This window comes from Podarcis pityusensis (genome assembly GCF_964106645.2).
Source record: "Podarcis pityusensis genome assembly, chromosome: 5".
NCBI lineage: Eukaryota > Metazoa > Chordata > Lepidosauria > Squamata > Lacertidae > Podarcis > Podarcis pityusensis.
In genome coordinates this window covers 25834326-25854729 of record NC_138032.1, presented here as the reverse complement: position 1 = coordinate 25854729, position 20404 = coordinate 25834326, and the positions used below count along the sequence as shown (strand labels likewise).

The window sequence follows — 20404 nt, the reverse complement described above, 5'->3', positions numbered from 1 at the left end:
AATAGCTGGGGCCAGCGTTTCCCAAACTTCAAAGGGCTCTGTAAGTAAAGACTTTTCATCAGTGGCACTGCAAGTCTTAGTTCTAATCTTTCATGCTTTCTGACGCAAAGACATCAAACGAGTCCAAAGAGAACTGCAATACTCCAAAGCAATGTTGAGTGTGTGTGCCCTCTTTTTCTCTCTGTAAACAGTATATTTAGCAATCATCTACACAATAAAAATGAGAAAATAATTATTTACGTAACTTATAGTTTAATAAACATTGGTCATTGCCTCCCCCACTTTTTTTTCTTCTTACAAAAAATCCCCCCAAACAAAACATAGGATTGTACAGTTCAAAAGTAATATCCAGAGCTCAAGGGACTGCTGGAAGAAAATGAAAAAGAATTAGAAAGTGTCTTATGTATAAGTCTTCAAAGCAAAGGCGACCAATTTATGTTTCGTTCTTACTTACTGAACTGTAGTTTGCATATTTTATTGTTCCTATCATCTTCCTTGTTACAATCCGTCCAAGGAGTTCTCAAAGAACATTAAGTCCTACAAATAAATAAACTGTGAATGATGAGGAAGATACAAAAAGGCAACAATTAATATCAAAAGGCTGACTTGTAGGGTTTCATTAAAGCCTTTTTAAAGCAGTTCTTCTGAGGAAAGACAGTTTTGCATCAGAAGAAATCAGACGGCTTTAAAGTATGGAGATAATTTTATTTCTTGCCTTGTCGGACTAAAGGGTTAGGCTAACAACTGAATCATTAGGCACCTTTACAATTGTTATAACATGCTAGTTAGCTTTTACCTTTAAAGCACTGAATGGCTTGGTACCGTCTGCACTCATATGGTCCTCCCCGTACCTTGAGATTTAGTTCAGGGGGGCTTGTTTCAGGAGTGGTCAGTGAAAGCAATTGGACAAACCACTGAGCCTCTTGGGCTTGCCGATCAGAAGGTCGGCAGTTTGAATCCCCGCGACAGGGTGAGCTCCTTTTGCTCTGTCCCAGTTCCTGCCAAACTAGCAGTTCAAAAGCATGCCAGTGCAAGTAGATAAATAGGTACCACTGTGGCGGGAAGGTAAACGGCATTTCTGTGCACTCTGGCTTCTGTCACGGTGTTCTTTTGCACCAGAAGTGGTTTAGTCATGCTAGCAACATGACCCAGAAAGCTGTCTGTGGACAAACGCCGGCTCCCTCAGCCTAAAGCGAGACGAGCACCACAACCCCATAGTCGCCTTTGACTGGACTTAACCATCGAGGGGTCCTTTAACTTTTTTAAAGCAATGTTTTAAAAACATGTCTTTCATCTAAAGCTTTTAATGTTTCATGGAGTATACATGAGGGTAGTTAGTTGGCCTATATCTACATTTTATGTAGCTTGCTTAGAGATTTATTTATTAAGCAGTCTATAAATTTTGTCAAATAAATAAATTGGGTGAACCTCAACTACATTTCAGTTGAATTTTCCCTCTCCTCCCCACACACATGCCCCCAAATCTGTTCTAGAGGGTTGGGGGAATTACCCCAAAACAGAATTAAGGGCTGTGTAGGGGGAAAAGAGGGGGAGATTGTTTCTGTTGAGCAAGGGGAAATTTTCACACTGATGCAACTGTCTGTTTATCCCTATGTTGAATTCAACATCCATTTTATGCTGGTTTTGAGATTAATGCGTGGTTTATATTGCTGGTGCTTTTGCTTATCATTGGATGTACTTATACCCTTCCTCCCAAATTGGAGCAGAGGATGTCTACAAAGGGGAAGCCTTCCTGTACATACAAGAAAACTCCCCTTTGCAGATGTCTGTGTCAATACATGGAAATGGAAGCCAGGGCAGCATGGTGTGGAACATGGAGGCACGGCTAACTAGCATGGTCCCACTGCCAGCTCAAGCACCGATTGGGTACTTGTGAGTTCATGTACGAAGGGTTCACATTTAGGGCAAACCTGTACAAACATGCATGTGAGAACTAACTCCAATGGACTGCAAGTTCTCATCAGAAGTGGCCTAATATATGGTCTGGAGCCACTATGCTAGCTTCTAAGCAGGTGGGCTGTGGTTGTTTATCAGAAGGAAGAGCAAAGGCAATGGGGAGGTTAAAGGTAAAGGGACCCCTGACCATTAAGTCCAGTCGCGGACGACTCTGGGGTTGCGGCGCTTATCTTGCTTTACTGGCCAAGGGAGCCGGCGTACAGCTTCTGGGTCATGTGGCCAGCATGACTAAGCCACTTCTGGTGAACCAGAGCAGTGCACAGAAACACCGTTTACCTTCCCGCCGGAGCGATACCTATTTATCTACTTGCACTTTCGAACGTGCTTTCGAACTGCTAGGTTGGCAGGAGCAGGGACCGAGCAACGGGAGCTCACCCCGTCGCGGGGATTCGAACCACCAACCTTCTGATTGGCAAGCCCTAGGCTCTGTGGTTTAACCCACAGCACCACCCGTGTTGGTGAAGGGCAAATGATGCTCTGCCTCCCTCAGCAAGCTGCTTCTGCCTCATACGATTCTTTAGATCAAAGGATACTATGACTACCCAACGCTATCCAGAATGATGTAAAATCTGAATTTAAGATAATGAAAATCCTTGGCAGATTATACGACATACTAAGAGCAGGTGAGTGTTGCCTTAGGCTTTCAGTAGGTTCCAGATGTGTGGTGGTGCCACTTATGGGAACTACCCAGAGAGCATTGACTCATGACAAGGCCTTTTTGGTGTTGGCTCCCCATTTATGAAATGCCCTCCTTGGTGAGGTGTCTCTGTCTCCATTACTAGCATTCGGGGGGGGGGGGGATTTAAGAGCATTCCTGTTCAACCAGACTTTGATAGCTAACAGATACTGTTCCCAGCAACTTTGAAATGATTAGCTAGGAAGATACTTGACTGGTTTTAGATGTATTTAATGCATTTAGTATCTAAATAAATGTGTTGCATTTTGCTGCTCTGGGCTCCTTTGGAAGAAGCGGTGGGCTATAGGATTAAAATAATTGTTTTTCAATGCAGTTGTGTACCATACACAGAATTGCCTGTGTGGGTAGAGAATATGATGAATCATAAACAAATGTGGCATGGTGCATAGTGTGTTGGGTTTAGGTGCAGGAAACCCAGATTCAAGTATCCGTTCAGCTCAGTCTCCCAGGACTGCTTCTAAAATGTAGGCATTTAAGGAAAGAAGGATTGGACTGAGGAAAGAGAGGACTTTGCCTTTGCTGGTATACTTACTAGGAGGAAACAAGCACCAATCATTACAGCCTTGATTTTTACGTCAAGGTCTACAGGAACCTGAATACCAAAGTTGGCTGTATTGGTAAAGATGTTATTGACAAATCCAGACCAATACTTGGAAATCTTGCCAATAGTTGACATTCCGTTTAGAGATTTTACCTGCAGGAAAGGAAAAGAACATATGAGAACTGAAAGGAATGCATGGAGAACATTCCTCAAATATTTGGAAGTGTGGGTGAGTGGGATTAAGTGATGGTTAACTATGACATTGGAGCTATTTAAGAGAGCAAATGAATTTCAGAAATGAGAAGTTGCATATAGCTGAACATCAGAAAAGGACAGTTCAGTTAAATGTCTAGTGTTTAATCGCCAGCTGGCTTAAATTCAATATAGGTATTTTATCTCCAATGAAACCTTATCAAGTAATACAAACCACATTTTAATCTGGGCTGAAATTGACATAGCCATTTAATACAATAAATACATTGATTCTAGTTCGAGAGAGAGAGAGAGAGAGGGAGGGAGGAAGAAAAACGTCCTTCTATCTGCTTTCTTCAAATCAATGCACAAAATTCTTTTTTATTGACAGAGCTGATGGCACTGATCATGTAATGCATTTGTGGTGTGAATACCATGGAACCCTTATGCAGTTGTCACCACAACCACCCCCCCATACATCCCCTCCTGCAAGAGCCGCTTATGGAAGCAGTAGAAAACAAGGCATATAAGGGAGTGAAGCACAAGCCAATAATTTAAGTGACACTCAGAGGCTGAAAACTGCAGTCAGCTTAGTTTAAATATTTTGAAAATGTGAACATTAAAAATGGCAAACCCCATAGATAGCTTTATAGCAGATTTTAAACGTGTTTTTGTTCTGCTTGGCACTTGATTGATAGCTTTCATGATTTTAATTGCTGCTTTAGTTCTTAATTTACTGGTCTTATTTTTAATGCTTTTTTGAAATATGTCTCTTACAGCACGTTCGGAGTTCAGTGGAGCTTCCTCCCAGGCACAGGACTGAAGTCTTACTGACTTTTGTGAACTGCTTTTATAGTCCTAAAAGGTGGACTAGAAAATCATTAAATAAATAAATTACATTATTTTGACGTGGACATTTTCCCCCTCCCTCTGAAAATGCAGCACACAAGACGAATAAATTGGTTTAGTGAGGGCTGTCATTTTAATTCATTCCACCTCTCCCTGTATTTTGCAAACTGAAAACACACAAAAATCACACTGTTATCAAAAGTACCTCAAAGTCAACATCTCCAAAACAACCGCATGTTGCACAAGGGCCAATTATCTTCAACACATCTTCATTGCTTTCATTCCTGATAGTGAACTTGGGCAGGAGAGGGTCCCATTTCTGCACCACGTAGCCAACTGTAGTCCCAGGAGGAGACTGAACTTCTAACTATTGGACAGTGAAAATAAAAAAGTCAATCTAACCAGTGGCTTTTGAAGATAATTGCTGAAGGTTTTATGACATCTGATGGGTCAGGGGCAATCAATATGGTGCCCTATAGATGTTGTTGGACTACAACTCCCATAAGCCTCTGCCAGCATGGCCAATACTCAGGGATTGTGGGAGCTTAGTCCAGCAATATCTGGCTATCCCAGGAATGGCTACCCCTGGGTTAGCTCTCCCAGCCCCCTGTTCTGGTCCCAATGCAAATCACCCCTCCCCATGCCCATAATTAAAGGAAGGAAATATTGGTGTGCTTCCTAGCTATGCAATTGAAGCTATGCCTAGTTTGGACCTGAATTCTGTCACCAACACCAAAGGAACCCGGAAACTGCAAGTCAAGCTGCCCCTTCTCAGTCTGAAAGACCACGGAGGAAGAAAAAAGCGCACCCAGTAAAAGCACAATCTCATGCACCCATTCTCTGTGCACGATCCCCCTTCTGCAGGATTCCTTTAAAGAATAAAGGGAATAAATGGGGTGCTTATTCTGAAGCACATTCCATCTTTCAGATGAATGCACACTCAGGCGCAGTTCTAAACCGTCGCCATCAGAATGCGCATACAGATGTAAAGGAAACGTGCAAACTGATAAAAAGGGTTGCTACTAGGATTAACTGACCTTTTGCAGGTAACATGGAAAGCAGCAGCTATTACACCTTAAAGGTCTGTTGACTGTGATCACCTCTTGACCTGTGTTGTCTGTAATCCTTATGGTAAAAGACCTCAGCGGCGAGCAGAAGTTACGATCAAAGCAACCATTTTCTTCCACTGCAAAGTAAACTCTTTGTCCCAGGTGGTTTTTAATCTCATACTTGCTGCAGGTTTCAGTCCCAAGTATAACTAAATAAAGCCAAACAGAACAGGTAGAAATGCATTTAGCCTAAAAAAGAGATATTTTTGATGACCGTTTTGATTCAGCAGTGTTACATTTGAATTTGATCCAAGGCTAATTCCTTCCGGATTAGATTTTTATTTTTATTTTTTAAAACAACAACAACAGAAAATACGTTTTATAAGGTGTGTTGTTTTGAGAGAGAATGTCTTCAAAAATATTGTTACATGCGGTTTTTTATAGAGGTAGAAATAGACATTGCATCTTGGTGCAAAAATGAGGGACCAGGTGGATGGGTCAACGTAAGCAAAAGTGATATGGGTTAGAAGTAAATGGATCTGGCATCTCTAACAAGGGCTGAGCTGGAATGTGCAGTACCTTGGAGAAGCTCCACTTGCTGGTGAATAATGATCTGGTCCAACTGTTCAGAAATGAAAATAAATAAGAAAACGTGAGAATTGTGGAACATTGAAAATATCTGGAGATTTTCATACTCAACAGCATCAAACACTAACAAATAATAGTGCGTTGCATAAAATACTAGATGCAGTATAGTATAGTATTTATTTGTATCTGGCATTTATACAGCACCCAATTAAACCACAGTATGTCCTCTGGGCTGTTAATACCTTTATGTATTTAATTTAAAAAACCCAACAAAATTCAAAGACAAGCAAAACTTAAACAGTCACAATGGAAACAAATGAGTATAACCAGTACATACATCAGCAGTGTAAAACCATAATAAACTCTACATATGGCTGCAGTGTTGCTTAACTCAATCTCATTCATGTTGGGTTTCTGCTTTTAAATTTGGGCTGAAAGTGCTTGTAGGGTAATATTACAGTTTGCTCAAGCAGGGGTGGAGAATAGAGGGTGTGTGTGTGTGTGTAAACTGGCCTACTGCATAAAAGTTTTTTTAAAAAAAAAAACAACCAAAATGATCAAGGAAATGGAATAACTCCCCTACCAGGAAAGGATGGTCAATTGGGATATTCTTAGTTTAGATGAAAGGAGAGTAAGAGGGGACATGATAGAAGTTTATAAAATAATACACGGCATGGAGAATGCACCACAGCTAAGGAGCACAGAGAAGCTGCAACTGGAGCGAACAGACCTAGAGTAGTGCCCCTGAGGCCAATCCTAAAGTCCAGGCACGTTCACATGGAAGCAGGGCATCCTATGCCTCTCATGGAGATAGTGGGTAGAGTTTTTCTCCTTCCCTCATAACACTACAACTTGTGGGCATCCCATGAAGCTGAATGTTGGAAGATTCCGGACAGATAAAACAAAGCACTTCTTCATGTGCTGTGGAATTTGCTCCTCAAAAGAGGCAGTGATGGCCACCAACTTGAATGGCTTTTTAAAAGGATTATATAAATTCAGGAAGGACAAGGCTATTGTCCATGATGCCTATGTTCTGCCTCCTCTGCCAGAGGCAGTTTACCCCTGGATGCCACCTTCTGGAAATAGCAGGTGGGCAGAGTGCTCTTCCACTTATGCATATTTCCCAAGTCCCCTGGGAAAAAATGAGAAGTCCCAGGATCTTAGCAGCTGTCTTGGGTGCCACGATCTCATGCTCTCTTGCGCGACACTCTCACCCTTTAAAAAGTGCTTTGTTGGAACCACGATCTTGTGCGGTGCCCAAAACACAAATGGGCATTTGTGGATGCTGTGCAAGTTCTTGCCCCCCAAAAGCAGTTTTTCGGGGCAGGAGCGAGGCACATGTCTACATGACTCGCCCTGGAGCACGTCCCAGAAGACGCAAGTCCTGGTTTCGCATTGGAAAAAGTTAGAACGTATGCTTTTGTCCTAGAATCATAGAATCATAGAGTTGGAAGAGACCACAAGGGCCATCGAGTCCAACCCCCTGCCAAGCAGGAAACACCATCAGAGCACTCCTGCTTGCGGGCTTTCCACAGGAATCTGGCTGGTCATTGCGAGAGTAGGGTGTTGGATTAGATGGGCCACTGGGATGATCCAGCAAGCTGTTCCTTTAAAAAGTGCTTTGAAAATTTACATTCCTTGTCTAATTAAAATATACTTTTGCCTCTCGCCCTGCCCACCATTGGCACTTGACTCCAGTAATGTTGCCCAGAAGGGAATGTGGTCTTCAGGCTGAAGCATGTTCCCCACTCCTGCCTTAAGACCTGAAGTTCTTCCTCAATGCAGTCTGAGAAGCAGGGAACTGAATTCTATCCCATTCTAACCACATATGGGACATATGAGCATTGGAAAAAACAACACCACACAAATAAGGAATTTGATGTACAGTGGTACCTCGGGTTACATATGCTTCTGGTTACAGTCACTTCAGGTTACAGACAAATAGTACCTTGGGTTAAGAACTTTGCTTCAGGATGAGAACAGAAATCGCGCGGTGGCAGCGGGAGGCCCCATTAGCTAAAGTGGTGCTTCAGGTTAAGAGCAGTTTCAGGTTAAGAACTGACCTCCGGAACAAATTAAGTTCTTAACCCAAGGTACCACTGTATGTCCACATCAGAACCACATCAGAATCAAACACATGGTTACAAAGAATAGCAATTCCTTTTCCACTAATGCCCTTGGCAGAAGCACTTTTGACAAGATGCAAGTTTGTGCCTTTTGTTGTCTCTAGGTTCACCCCCTGTTTCATGCTACAGAAAAGGCAGGAGAAAAATTGGGGCAACCTCCAATTGCAATTCTAAAAATTTGCTCTCTGAAGCAGCTCTTGCCCTTGTTGTCGAACAGGCTTTCTATTAACAATTTTCATGGAGTATTTGGAAGTGTTTGATCACATATGATATTTCCAGGCAAGAAGCCTCAGATCTAAGTACAGTGATGGTGTGACAGGAGTTCTAAGGCTCCGTAATTTAGATTTGATTTCACCAGAGTTAGGGTCCAGCTAGAAATCAAAAGTTTTGCTTTTCAGAAAACCTCAAAGCTGACTTCTTTCATTCTACAAATCTGAGCCTGCAGCAGAATATCAGGTGGAATAAGTGGGTCCTTCGCAAGACTAGCTAGACAACAGCAAAATACCTAAGAAAGATGGTTCCCTAAACATTTGCTCAACTCAAAACAACAAGCAAAAAGACACAAATGTAGGTAGTGGTGTTGGTTCATTATGGGAGGGGCGAAACCCAAAATCTACAGGATACTAATATCTTTATTAGATCAACCAAGAGCTTTCAATTTATTCAGAGTTCTTCATCAGACTAGCTGTTCAGCAAAATTGGGGAGAGAGAAAAAGCAGGGCACAATCTATACCTCAAAAGTCTGCAGGTGGATTGCAGAAGGCTTGCAAACAAGCTTCAAGAGCAATCCAGGTCTTGGGATGTTTGTGAGGTGGGGAGAGGGATAGGGAATCTGTGCCCCTCCAGACATTGATGGATAATTCCCATCAGTTCTTATTTCCCATCATACCTGACCACTGGTTGTGCTGGCTTCAGCAGATGGGAATCTGGAGAGCCACAGTTCCTCTGTCCCTGGTTTGGCAACTCTAGAAAAAGTCGTATTTCAGAAAAGAAATAAAACAAAAATTTTGCATGCATCTGCGCAACCTACCTACGACACTTCATCAAACCAAGAAATGAGAGCGAGTGTTTAGTTACCTACTGTAGAGGAAAGGTCAAGCAGAGGATGGAATTGTCCAATAGCAAAAACACCACTCCATCCCCAGTGGAGGAAGCAACACTGGCCAACACAGTGTTCATGCTGTGTTGATGTGTGGCATCCCTGAGGCACTTGCAAAGGTAATTCATAACTACCCCAAAGGGGGGGAAATGCACCATCTGGAATTGCTATGCTTCTGAGGAGAGAAAAAAAATGTTTTGAGCAGATCTGGAGTAAAATGTGGAGTAAATTCAAGGGAAGACAAATCATCTCAGTGAATCCCAAAATGAAAATTATTATAATCTGTTACTGCATTTTACGGAAGCACAAAAAGATAAAGGCACAACAGATCATTTTGGAAAGGTGGAAGTAAATCTAAAACACATCTAATATATAATTTTACAGTTACAGTAGTTGGAAGTGGAACAGGACCTGGCTGAGGTATTCCAGACCAGGAGGCAAACCGGCAGGAGGCTGGGCTTGTTTCCAGACAGCGGTAGTTTCTGAAGTCTTCGTTTGAGCTGGAGGCTCTGGAGAACCGGGAAGAGGATCTTGCATTGGTTTCTGAATTTGGCCTGAAATAGCTGCATGAAAACATTATAAACGTTTTTAATGAAAATAGGTCCTAGTTTGGTCAATAACAGCAGCCTGACTGAGACATTCCACCTCCATCATGTGAGACTCACATCTGCTGGTCACACGCCCTCTGTGACATCTTCAGTTCACCTCATGCTGCATTGTAGCTTTGTTGCTGAAAAGTCTGAAGCAGGGAGCATGGTCAATCATGCAGACTGGTCCATTAGGGTGAAAGGGGCACAGCTCTGCAAACCTCAGCCAACCCCCTACTGCCTGGCTTCTTACTTACATCCACTCCAGGATGTACAGTACTACCAGCAGTCAACTTCCTTCTCCTTAGTCTCACTGTTGCCCTCGTTGAACTTAGCAAGGCAGAGGATGGGGACAAAACCAAAAATTATTTGACTCTGCCTGTCATTTGCTCTTGCTCCATCTGCCTTTGGCCTCTCTGCCTTCTGCCCTACTAGTCAAAGGCAGGCAAAGAATCCTGGGAATTCCAGTGTTCCCTGGGAAAAGGCATTGCATACCATCCAGCATTTCTCCAATGAAAATAGGGATGTCCTATTCCATTATCATCATCATTCTATTTATACTCCATCCATCTGACTGGGTTGCGCCACCCACTCTGGGCAGCTTCCAACATATATAAAAAACATAACATTAGAGCATTAAAGCATTAAACGTTTTTAAAATTCCCTATACAGGGCTGCCTTCAACCAGTGGCGTGGGAAGGGGGGTGCGGTGGGTGCAGGCTGCCCCGGGCGTAATCACTGAGGAGAGTGACAAAATGCCAAAAATATGTGTTTTGAAAAAATAACTCCCGCACCCACCGCATTCCCCTTCCTATGCCACTGCAGAAGCACTCTCCTCTTGAGTGATTTCCAGAAACCAGGAGCATTGCTGCCTCCAACTTTGCAGGCAGAGCACAGCCTTTAAGGCTAGTAGCCTTTGACAGCTGTCTCCTCCATGAATCTGCCTAATCCAGAGGTGTAGCTAGGTGAGACGGGGGGTACTGGGCGGCACACCGCGGGGCCTGCAGCGTACCAGAGCCACATGTCTCTCCTGAGGGGGAGGGGGCAGACGGACTGCCTGCAAGCTCCACGCTGATTTTTCAAGCAGCGCAGGGCTTGCGTCTGCCCACCACCTCAGCTGCCCTACAGCTGAGGGGGAGGCTGCAGAGAGGCTCCACTCAGCCTTGGCTTGCTCTGCCCCCATGGGCGGCTCGCTCCGCCCCCGGCTGCAGGGCAAGCACACTGCCCCGGACACCTGAGCAGCTAGCTACGCCACTGCCTTTGGCTCGAGGGTTGGATAACTCCATACCTTCTAACATTTCTCCCATGAAAATAGGGATGTCCTGAGGAAAAGCGGGACATTCAAGGGTCAAATCAAAAACCAGGACAGCTTCTCTGAATCTGGGATTGCCCATGGAAAATAGGGATACTGGGTGGGTCTGGCGTTTACTGTTAAACCACTATGAGGATTGTAGCTCTTGGGGGAAATAGGGGTTTCCTAACAACTCTGGGAACATGCTACAGTTCCCAGAATTCTTTGGGGGGAGTCATCAAAGTGGTATGATACTGTTTTAATTGTATAGTGCAGATGGTGCCGAATACAACCTGCATAGCCTGTAAAGGATCTTTATCTTTGCCAGTCCTGCTTCATTCTATTTTCACGGCTTGACCAACTCTCTTCTATCTGCTTTCATGTCAGAGAAAGCTTCATCTCTGCCTTCTCTGATCATGCTCACCTCACTTTTTAGAGACGGAAGGTAGCCCATCTGAAGAAACCTTGTGTGACAATGATGTGTCTTTTACAATTTGGACATAAACCACCAAGTTACAGTTTTCGGCTGTTGTGGGTTTAGAAGAGGCCCCTTTGCGTTATTTTCCATTGTGAGCATGCCTGTTTCATCGTGTAATTGTATTTTGATCTTAATTTATCATTGCAGCCACAGCTTTCCTTCAAAAGCTCAAGACCCCAGGAAGAAGGAGGAATCCCTTTGAATTTCTATCTGGCTTTTGAAAAATGCATAACCGGGGCATAAATATTTCATATGCTCTCCTGCATCATTTTACCTCACAGAATCCTGTCGTTGGCCAAACTTGTGTTTCCTGAAATGCCGTGAAGTTTTATTGGCCAAGTACAGGTGTCATTTTTAAAGAAGGGGCTGGTGGGGGAAAGTGAAGTCTGCCCTGTCACTCAGACTTAAGCTAGAGAAAATCAAGCAGCAGGTGCACTAAATATTCATGGAAATCTAAGGCAATTTGAGGAGTGGTATACATTATTTTGTGCATCTGCAAAGGTGGTACATGAAGGGATCCCTATTCCAGTAGTTTTCCACACACTTATCTATGCTGTAGATAAAGCATATAAATTGCAATATTTTAAACCACTGGCTGCTGATTAGATGTAGATTTATGCTTTATGTTCCTTTTCTTTTGGGATACTTTGCTCCAAATGATTTTGCTAACTCCATTAAATACCATTCTACTCCTTAGCATTTAAACAGAACTTTACATTTTGCACAGTGTTTTCCTGTTGTCTTCACAATAACAATGCATTCCCCCCTCCCATTTTACAGATGGGACAACTGACCTTTTTTACTGCATCAGAAAGTACCTACATCCACACACCCCAAGATTACAATCTACTTAATTGCATATGCCAAGAAGTGCCATAAAAATTACCCAGAAATTAAAACTATCCATATTAAAATAGCATTTCATGTATAATTTTTTGGCGTGTGATCTTGTTAGTACTTCCAGAGAACCCTCTTGCCAAAATTTTTAACACCTGTGCTATTTGAAGAGACGGGCTGGTAGATGTGAGAGAAGAATTTGACTTCATTTTTAAGTATAACATTTCATTTTTATTCTTTTTAAAGGGAAACGGTTTGAAAGGATTTCCAGTTGCTGGCAATTTTCACCTTTAATGAGGAGTTAGCTGTCTCAAACTAAAGGGAAGACATGGCACGAACTAGCCCCTTCAGTCTGATTGCACTCAATTGTCCTTCAGACGCTTGTTAGTGGGGATTTTGTCAACCATGTTCCAAATGATCAGTACTTGCTGACGCAATAATTCTCCGGTGAAGTGTGCTTGAAGGATGTGAAACTTTGAATGGAAGCATGACCTTTCTATGTTTCCTATTGTTTAATAAATAGCATGTATGCAAAAGCAGACAGGTGCCGGTGTAAGGATACAACTAACATTGCACATCTGTGAAGAAATGCAAGCTGAAGTTTATATATTATAGCTGACATTCGATTTTATTCCGCCTCAGTTGCAGCATAGTCAGAGCAGAAATTACCACTCCTTGGAGTTGTCACTTTCCCATTTAATCAGATGGCTGATTGCTATATACCATTAGGGGTGGGTTTCTTTTTTATTTCTCCCCCCCTTTTTTTTTAGTAAACATCCCTTTATGGGTTATATATAATCACTTACCTTGAGAGGCCATGAAGCTGCCTGATTCACTTCTTCAAAGGAAGCCAGGTTAAAAGAAAAGGCTTTTCTTGTTGCAGCAAGGGAGGGGGGAAAGCACAGCATGCACAAACTTCAGAAGGTGTCTGTCTACTTCATGTCAGGTTACAAAAGAACAGCAAAGAAACACATTGCCTTTCTCGTATTTCTGATCACTGCATTTTATGGGTATGGACAACAGGGGGAGACGATGCTTGCAATCAAGATACACACACACACACACACACACACGAGCAAGAAAAATAAACAGAGCACATAAATAAATTAAATTGGCCGATTCTGTGCTTTTATTCGCCTGGAATTCAAACCAGCCTTTTGATTCCGTGTGTTGTTTGTTTTTAGCTCTCAGTAGTCTAGCTCCAGAAGGAGCATCAGCAAAAGAAGCATGGTTGGTGACTTGATGTCTACCCAAAGCTAAACACAATGTTTTCAATAGTACAGAAGCATGTGGCACATATGTGCAAGATGGGAGGTTTCATCCTCCTGTCATCCTTTACGGAATGAAATTGTTTTCCAAGGTAAAATGCCCTGCACACTGGAATTCAATAAACTGCTATGGAAATGGCATTTAAGTATGGAGATCTGGCTTCACAATAGAGACCAAATCAAAAAGCTAATGGTAGCTCTAAAAGCATTGGGAGAGAGTAACCTTGAGTTGTGCCAGCTCGTATTTCTAACTCAAGTGACCAAGTTGCCATGGAGATTGTATCGTATCTGTGTGAATCACACAGGCATGATTCACAACTGTTAAGTGACCACAAAAAGGGCAACGCAGGAAAAGGCTGTCATGTAATACCTGGCAGACTGAAAGCCACAGTAATTATCATTCATAGTTATCTATGCTCATATCTCTTTGTACCTTTAGTTCCCTCTCAAGGTCATTATATCTAAACTGAAGTCCCATTGCAGATGATATGGCAAGCTCATATTGCTCTCCCCTCTTCCTGTTTATTCATAAAATAGTATGGAATTCATCTTTTCCCCAGTCCAGTGCATAATTTATTTAACCTACTGAACTCATTGGCACAAGATGCCCGCTAGCTTAGGATAACAGGGTGGCACATTCCTTTTTTTATTATTATTCACCATTCTAAGAAAGAAACAAATAAACAAAATCAGTGCAGTTTTGAAATGTTCATGCTACCATCATGATTCAAAATGGCACCCAGTTGTGTCACAATATAGATTAAAACTTGCTCCTTGATCTCTGGACGTACTGTGCAAAAATATGGAACGGAACACTGTGACAGAAACCAGAGTGCACAGAAATGCCATTTACCTTCCCTCCAGAGTGGTACCTATTTATTTACTTGCACTGGCATGCTTTCGAACTGCTAGGTTGGTAGGAGCTGGGACAGAGCAATGGGAGCTCACCCCGTCATGGGGATTCAAGGACTCTGTTGCTGACCCACGTCAACCCATTCCAAGATGTTTCAATATCATTTAACTGAAGCCTTAGTAACAGAAGATTAGCTAGAAACTTTCAGCCTTTCTGTTGGATTGCAACCTCCATCACCCTTGACCATTGGCCATGCTGGCTGAGACAGAGCTATACAATCATGGAGCAGACTCCCTTGGTAAGTGGTGAACTCTCTTTCATTTGAGGCTTTTATCAGATGGCCATCTGTCAGTGATTATTTAGTTGTGATTCCTACATTGCAAGGGGCTGGACTAGATTACCCTTGGGGTCCCTTTCAACTCTACAATTCTATGATTTATTGGAGTAAGAGAGCTAGAATGTATACTGCAGATTAGGAAGGATATCAGCATATCTCAGGTGGTATCATTGTAGTTATGCAGCTGAGTTAAGGAAGTTGTATAAAGCAAGAGTTCTTTTTTTTTAATGGAAGTTCTTTATGAAGAAAATTCTCAAATGAGGAAAATGCCCCAGAACTTCACTTCCTGCACAACGCAATGCCATCCATGGAATAAAATCACGGTGACTTTGATAAAGTGGCTTCATCAAACAAGAAGTTGTATATGAACTTGTATAGGCTTAACAAAAACACTCAGTACAAAATCCGACCTTAGTTTCATTATTATAATTCAAGGAACATCAGTAAGTTTGGTAAGCTTTGTTGCTAAGGCCTTTCAGCTATCAAACCATTCAGCACTGACACAGAATACTTATATCTACAAAATTTGCAGTTCAAACATGTTTTACTAATGGAGTGATTTGCTCTTGAAGTGTCAATATGATTTGTTATCATTCGTGGCTAATGTTCATTTGATTGTTTGGAAACTTGGTTTCTTTTTTTCCAGCAAAAAAATAATGTAAAAATGAAAGCCAGCATGGAAATGAGTAATAAGAATTTAGCTTTTGCATATTTTTGCATTATTTTAGTAAGCAAAATTTGAAGCACTGGATGCTCATTCTTTCCTACAAAATGTGCTTATTTTTTTCCTCAATGCTCACATTACCACCATACTAGGCTTGATCTTAAAAAGGACAGGGGTGGCGCTGTGGGTTCAACCACCAAGCCTAGGGCTTGCCGATCAGAAGGTCGGCAGTTCGAATCTCCGGGATGGGGTGAGCTCCCGTTGCTCGGTCCCTGCTCCTGCCAACCTAGCAGTTTGAAAGCATGTCAAAGTGCAAGTAGATAAATAGGTACCACTCCAGCGGGAAGGTAAGTGGAGTTTCCATGCACTGCACTGGTTCACCAGAAGCGGCTTAGTCATGCTGGCCACATGACCCGGAAGCTGTACGCCGGCTCCCTCGGCCAATAAAGCAAGATGAGCGCCGCAACCCCAGAGTTGTCTGCGACTGGACCTAACGGTCAGGGGTCCCTTTACCTTTAGGTTTGATCCTGAAAAAGCAACAGAGGATGTGGAATAGTTCTCTGATGTAAAAACCATGACGCCCACAAGCCAAGCAATAGCCAAGTGGCAGATTTCTATGCATTTGTGACTGATCACTAGGTTCTACCTCTGTGCTCATGGTTGTATTAATAGGAAAGGATTCCAGGTCCCATAATGGGACTCTGTTAATGATAAAGCATGCTGTTTTTCATGTGAGCAAGAGCACAGGAAGTACAATGGGAAGAACGTCTGCTTTGCATGTAGCTATAACATCATGGGAGGGATGTTTTAGCTACCCCACCCTTTGCCCTTGGAAGCGTTATAAGAAGCTACTGCAGGTGAGAGACTGTGAGCAACATTGTTGGAGGGGTGTTTCTAGGATTAAGGTGAAACTGTGAAGCTCCCTTGTAATTTTTGTCATTGGATGATGCATGTTAAACTTACAGTATTGAAATGTGGGCTTTATGCTATTATATTTTGGTTTTGCTGTTATTATGAAATTGTATAATGTTTGTTTGAAATGCATCTGTGTTTCCTTGTTATAAGCCCACTTTGCAAATGTTTCTTTTTCTTTCTTTTTTTGGTAGGAAAGTGACATACAGTGGTACCTCGGGTTACATACGCTTCAGGTTACAGACTGCACTAACCCAGAAATATTACCTCAGGTTAAGAACTTTGCTTCAGGATGAGAACAGAAATCGTGCTCCGGCAGCGCGGCAGCAGCAGGAGGCCCCATTAGCTAAAGTGGTGCTTCAGGTTAAGAACAGTTTCAGGTTAAGAACAGACCTCCAGAATGAATTAAGTTCTTAACCCGAGGTACCACTGAACAAATAAAATGAATGAATGAATGAAGTGACCATTGCTCAGTTGGCGCGCATGCAGAAGGTCCCATATTTAACCCCTGGCATCTTCAGGTAGAGCCAGAGATTGTAGGTTCAGCTTTGTGGGTTTAAGACCCACATTGGGCAAAAGATTCCTGCATTGCAGGAGGTTGGACTAGATGATCCTTGTTGTCTCTTCCAACTCTACACTTCTATGATTCTGTGATTCAGGTAGCAGGTGATGGGAAAGATCTCTGACTGAAGTCCCAGAGAGCTGCTGTCAGTTAGACAAGGGCTGGGTCAACAAATTATCTGACTATCTACAAGGCAGTTTTCTGGGTATGTTCCCACATAGTTCTGCACAGGATACACAATTCATTTATGGAATTCACTCGGGGAGAAAGGTTATTATGGCTATGAGATTAATATCCTTTCTAAACACAAAAGTAGCCAGCATCACAGAGGACAGAGCAGACAAGGGCTATCTGGCATGGTAGTTAAATGCAATGGCTGTGTTCAAAGAAAGACACGTTTGGAACAAGAAAAGGCTATTGCCATCATGCCTTGCTTGTGGACTTTCCAGAGCAATCAGGATTGGTAGCATTGGAGACAAAATATTTGGCTAAATAGGACTTTGGTGAATCAGATAGGCCATTGGATTGACCAGACTGGAAATCCTTGGCTGCCCTGTGTAAGAACCTTTTCCTTTTCCTCAGGTCTTTCTCATGGTCATCAAATGCCACATCTCTTTTTATCTCCTGCTGGTTTTTCCCCATGCTCCTTATAAACAGTAGAAACAGCATGAGATTAATACATAGCACATAGTCCTCCATACTGGAACAATGTGCACAGGATGTTTATCCGCTAAAGCAAATTCTGTTCTTACAGTAAGGGCAGTTTGGTCAATTTGTACTTGCACACACAAAATAATATAACTAATTTCTATACACTTTGTTACCCTAGTAGTTAATTGCATTGATTTTGATGAATGACAAGCCAAACATTGCTGGTGTGTGTGTGTTGCAGTTTGTTTTTTTTTTTATATATATTATTATTATTATTATTATTATTATTATTATTATATCCTTTGATAATTATTAACAATAATAAACAGGGGAAACTACTTTAAATCATAATATTCTGCAAGAAAATATGACTTGGTATAAAATTACAATATTTCTTCTATTTAAAAAGCCCCCCTCAAAACCTACTTGAATTTTCTTTTGTGGAAGATAATTATTTTTATTGACAATAACGTCAGTTTCCCCAGAATTTACTTTTATAGTCATGCCAAAAATTATCATATTTAGTAAGCTAGAACTAGTGGCCAATGACTTGCCATTGTTCATGAAACTGATTACAGACGGATCAGTTATTTTGTTATTTGATTAATTTAAATGGTCTGGACCATTCAAATAACAGTGTCCCTCTGAAATCTGTGGAATATAACAGAACCGTGCACTTAGTTGTTTTGTAAATCATGAAGATGATATGCTGGGGAAAATACTTAAGGCAAAAACAATCCAAGAAGCTCTGTGTGATGACAATAATGATGCAGCTTTCAAAGGCAACAGCTACCTCTAGAAAGAGGGCAAGTCAAAAATGACACAAACTTCACAGATGGGAACAATGCCTCACATCTTAGTGAACTGATGGGAGGAGTTTGCTCCTTGCTGCCTGGGATGCAGGGCTTCTGGATGAACCTCTCTGCCACAGGCATGAATGTTGGCAAGAGGAAATGCTGTTGGCCTGGACCATGGATGGGGAACCTCTGGCCCACAGGCTAAACTTGGCCTGCTAGGCCTCCCAATTTGGCCCATGAGGCCATTTTGGGGAAGCCACACCACCCATCCTCCTAATGGAAGTTTTTTTTAGCTCACCATTTCTGTTTTGTAAGAATCATAGGGCCAGATTCAGCTAACACATGGGGTTAGTGCAAGGATTCTTGCTAGTGCTGTGGTGCTTTGTCTCCTCATGTGCCCCCTGCACCCCCACAGTTCTGCTTTGAGGGCTGGGAGAACTCCAGAATGGCATGCATATGGAGGAGAAGGGAGGTTGTTCCATCTGGCAAGCAGAAACACTTGCACTGGTGGGACAACTGTATTAGTCTGACATTTCATTCCACCCATAGTTTGCTGTCATGTCCAAACTTGGCAAACTGGGGTTTGTTCAGACCAGTTAACAAAGCTTTGCTGTCAGTTCACAATTTGCCTTGCCAATGCCAAAGGAAAAACTGAAAACTGAGAGGAGTATCTGTTTAGAAAATGTATAGTCTTATGCTTGGGAGAGGACCTCCCCAGTTCTTCCTTCCCCCTAACAACTCTGCTTTAGAGTGCCATCAATTCCTAAGTCATATCAGCAAGAAATGCTCCAATCCCCAGCTTCCATTCATATCAATCTGCAGGCCTAGCAACCAACACCCCACTTACCCTGCTTCACAAGGCCTGATCATGAATGTTTTGGGCATGCAGACGTGAACATCAGTGAGACCAACCACTATCTGGAAACACAACTCTTTGGCTTTCCAGGACATAGGGAAGAAGGAATGCATCCACTAATATTTGAGTCAAGCAAATAAAGATATAAGATCAGCTCAAGAGGCGTCACCTACCCATATGCCACATTATAGTCATCTCATTTTAAAGGCTTCTCTGCTGCTGAAAATGCAGAGTACGAACTGAATCTAAGAATCAACATGCAAGTTGGAAGCTTCTTTCTTTTATTCCTAGAGATCTTAAACAACCTCCCCTCCCTCTGCATCTAATCCTCGTCTTTCTGTCAAAAACATCAATGTACCAAAAACGTGACATTTGCTTTTGTGACTCACCTTGAATTTTGGTTTGTCTGATGTGTCTTGCTACAGCTGGTACCCACACAGTAACTCCACTGATGTGAGCCTGTTTGCAGAGATACTGCAGTTAGCCCAGTAATAGCTAAAGATGCGGCACCGCTATGCTGACTCTCCTTCAGCTGCATTTCAACTACACAAGTCACACACACTGCTTGTGCAGCAAGTCCTGGGTAGTTCATCACGGGGAGAAAAAGTCTGCCTTGCTCTTCTTCGGCACTGAAATCAGGAGTTTTTGCAAAACATAAAGCAGAAAATCTTTAAAATAACAATTAACAGTTTATTGCAAATTTTCTCAGTAGCTAATTCACTATTTATGTTAGCAATTAACTGAAATGAAGAACTAGGTCATGACGATAATTTAACCATAGATTTCAAATGGCAAGGCAGGAAAAAGAGAGAGCGAGAGCAAATGTTTAAATCCTATATCCTATAGTAATGAGTTTTAGATAAGGGAAACTTTTTGCAAGCTTTGTTTTCCATCTTCTGTAATGGCCTGAGAGGGTTGCAAACTGAAAATGGCTTTGTCAGAGCTTCTAGAGTTTCCAGGGCAATTTATCAATTGTCCATTTACTTTTATTCCACACAGAATACCCAGCAAATCAGACCTGGTGCCAGGGGTTGGAATGTTCAGGAATGGAATGGTCAATGACTCAAGCCCTGAGTGAGGTCACAAACCTAGGTCACCTGAGCTTGTCAGCAATACTTTCCCTGGAGGCTGGGCAGCTGTGAACACAAGAAGGCCAAAGACCCATTTTCTCCAGAATCCTGTTCTTACAGTGG

The 20404-nt window shown here is 42.3% G+C and overlaps 1 protein-coding gene across 2 annotated transcripts; it reads right to left on the bottom strand.

The window, feature by feature from the left end:
• Positions 1-232: 232 nt before the first annotated feature.
• Positions 233-20229, bottom strand: PLSCR5 (phospholipid scramblase family member 5). Of its 2 annotated transcripts, XM_081008277.1 has the most exons (10): positions 20196-20229; positions 19601-19840; positions 13118-13149; positions 9530-9681; positions 5885-5927; positions 5294-5514; positions 4462-4623; positions 3207-3368; positions 455-537; positions 233-366 (listed from the first exon to the last, which is right to left on the bottom strand). In XM_081008277.1, exons 2-9 carry the CDS (start codon positions 19801-19803, stop codon positions 499-501), a joined length of 1014 nt encoding a protein of 337 aa, XP_080864403.1. In that variant the 5' UTR covers positions 19804-19840; positions 20196-20229; the 3' UTR covers positions 233-366; positions 455-498. The 2 variants fall into 2 exon arrangements, with proteins under 2 accessions (XP_080864403.1, XP_080864404.1); XM_081008278.1 differs by lacking the exon at positions 20196-20229 and having other exon boundaries at positions 13118-13184; positions 19601-19673.
• Between the last annotated feature and the right edge of the window lie 175 nt (positions 20230-20404).

Coding starts and splice junctions, on each gene's coding strand:
- PLSCR5 (XM_081008277.1), bottom strand. CDS start 19,803: ATGAACTACCCAGGACTTGCTGCACAAGCAGTGTGTGTGACTTGTGTA. Junction 9,682..13,117: donor CAGCTTCATGGCCTCTCAAG/GTAAGTGATTAT, acceptor GTTTTCATGCAG/CTATTTCAGGCCAAATTCAG. Junction 3,369..4,461: donor TTGGAGATGTTGACTTTGAG/GTACTTTTGATA, acceptor CCTTTCCTGCAG/GTAAAATCTCTAAACGGAAT.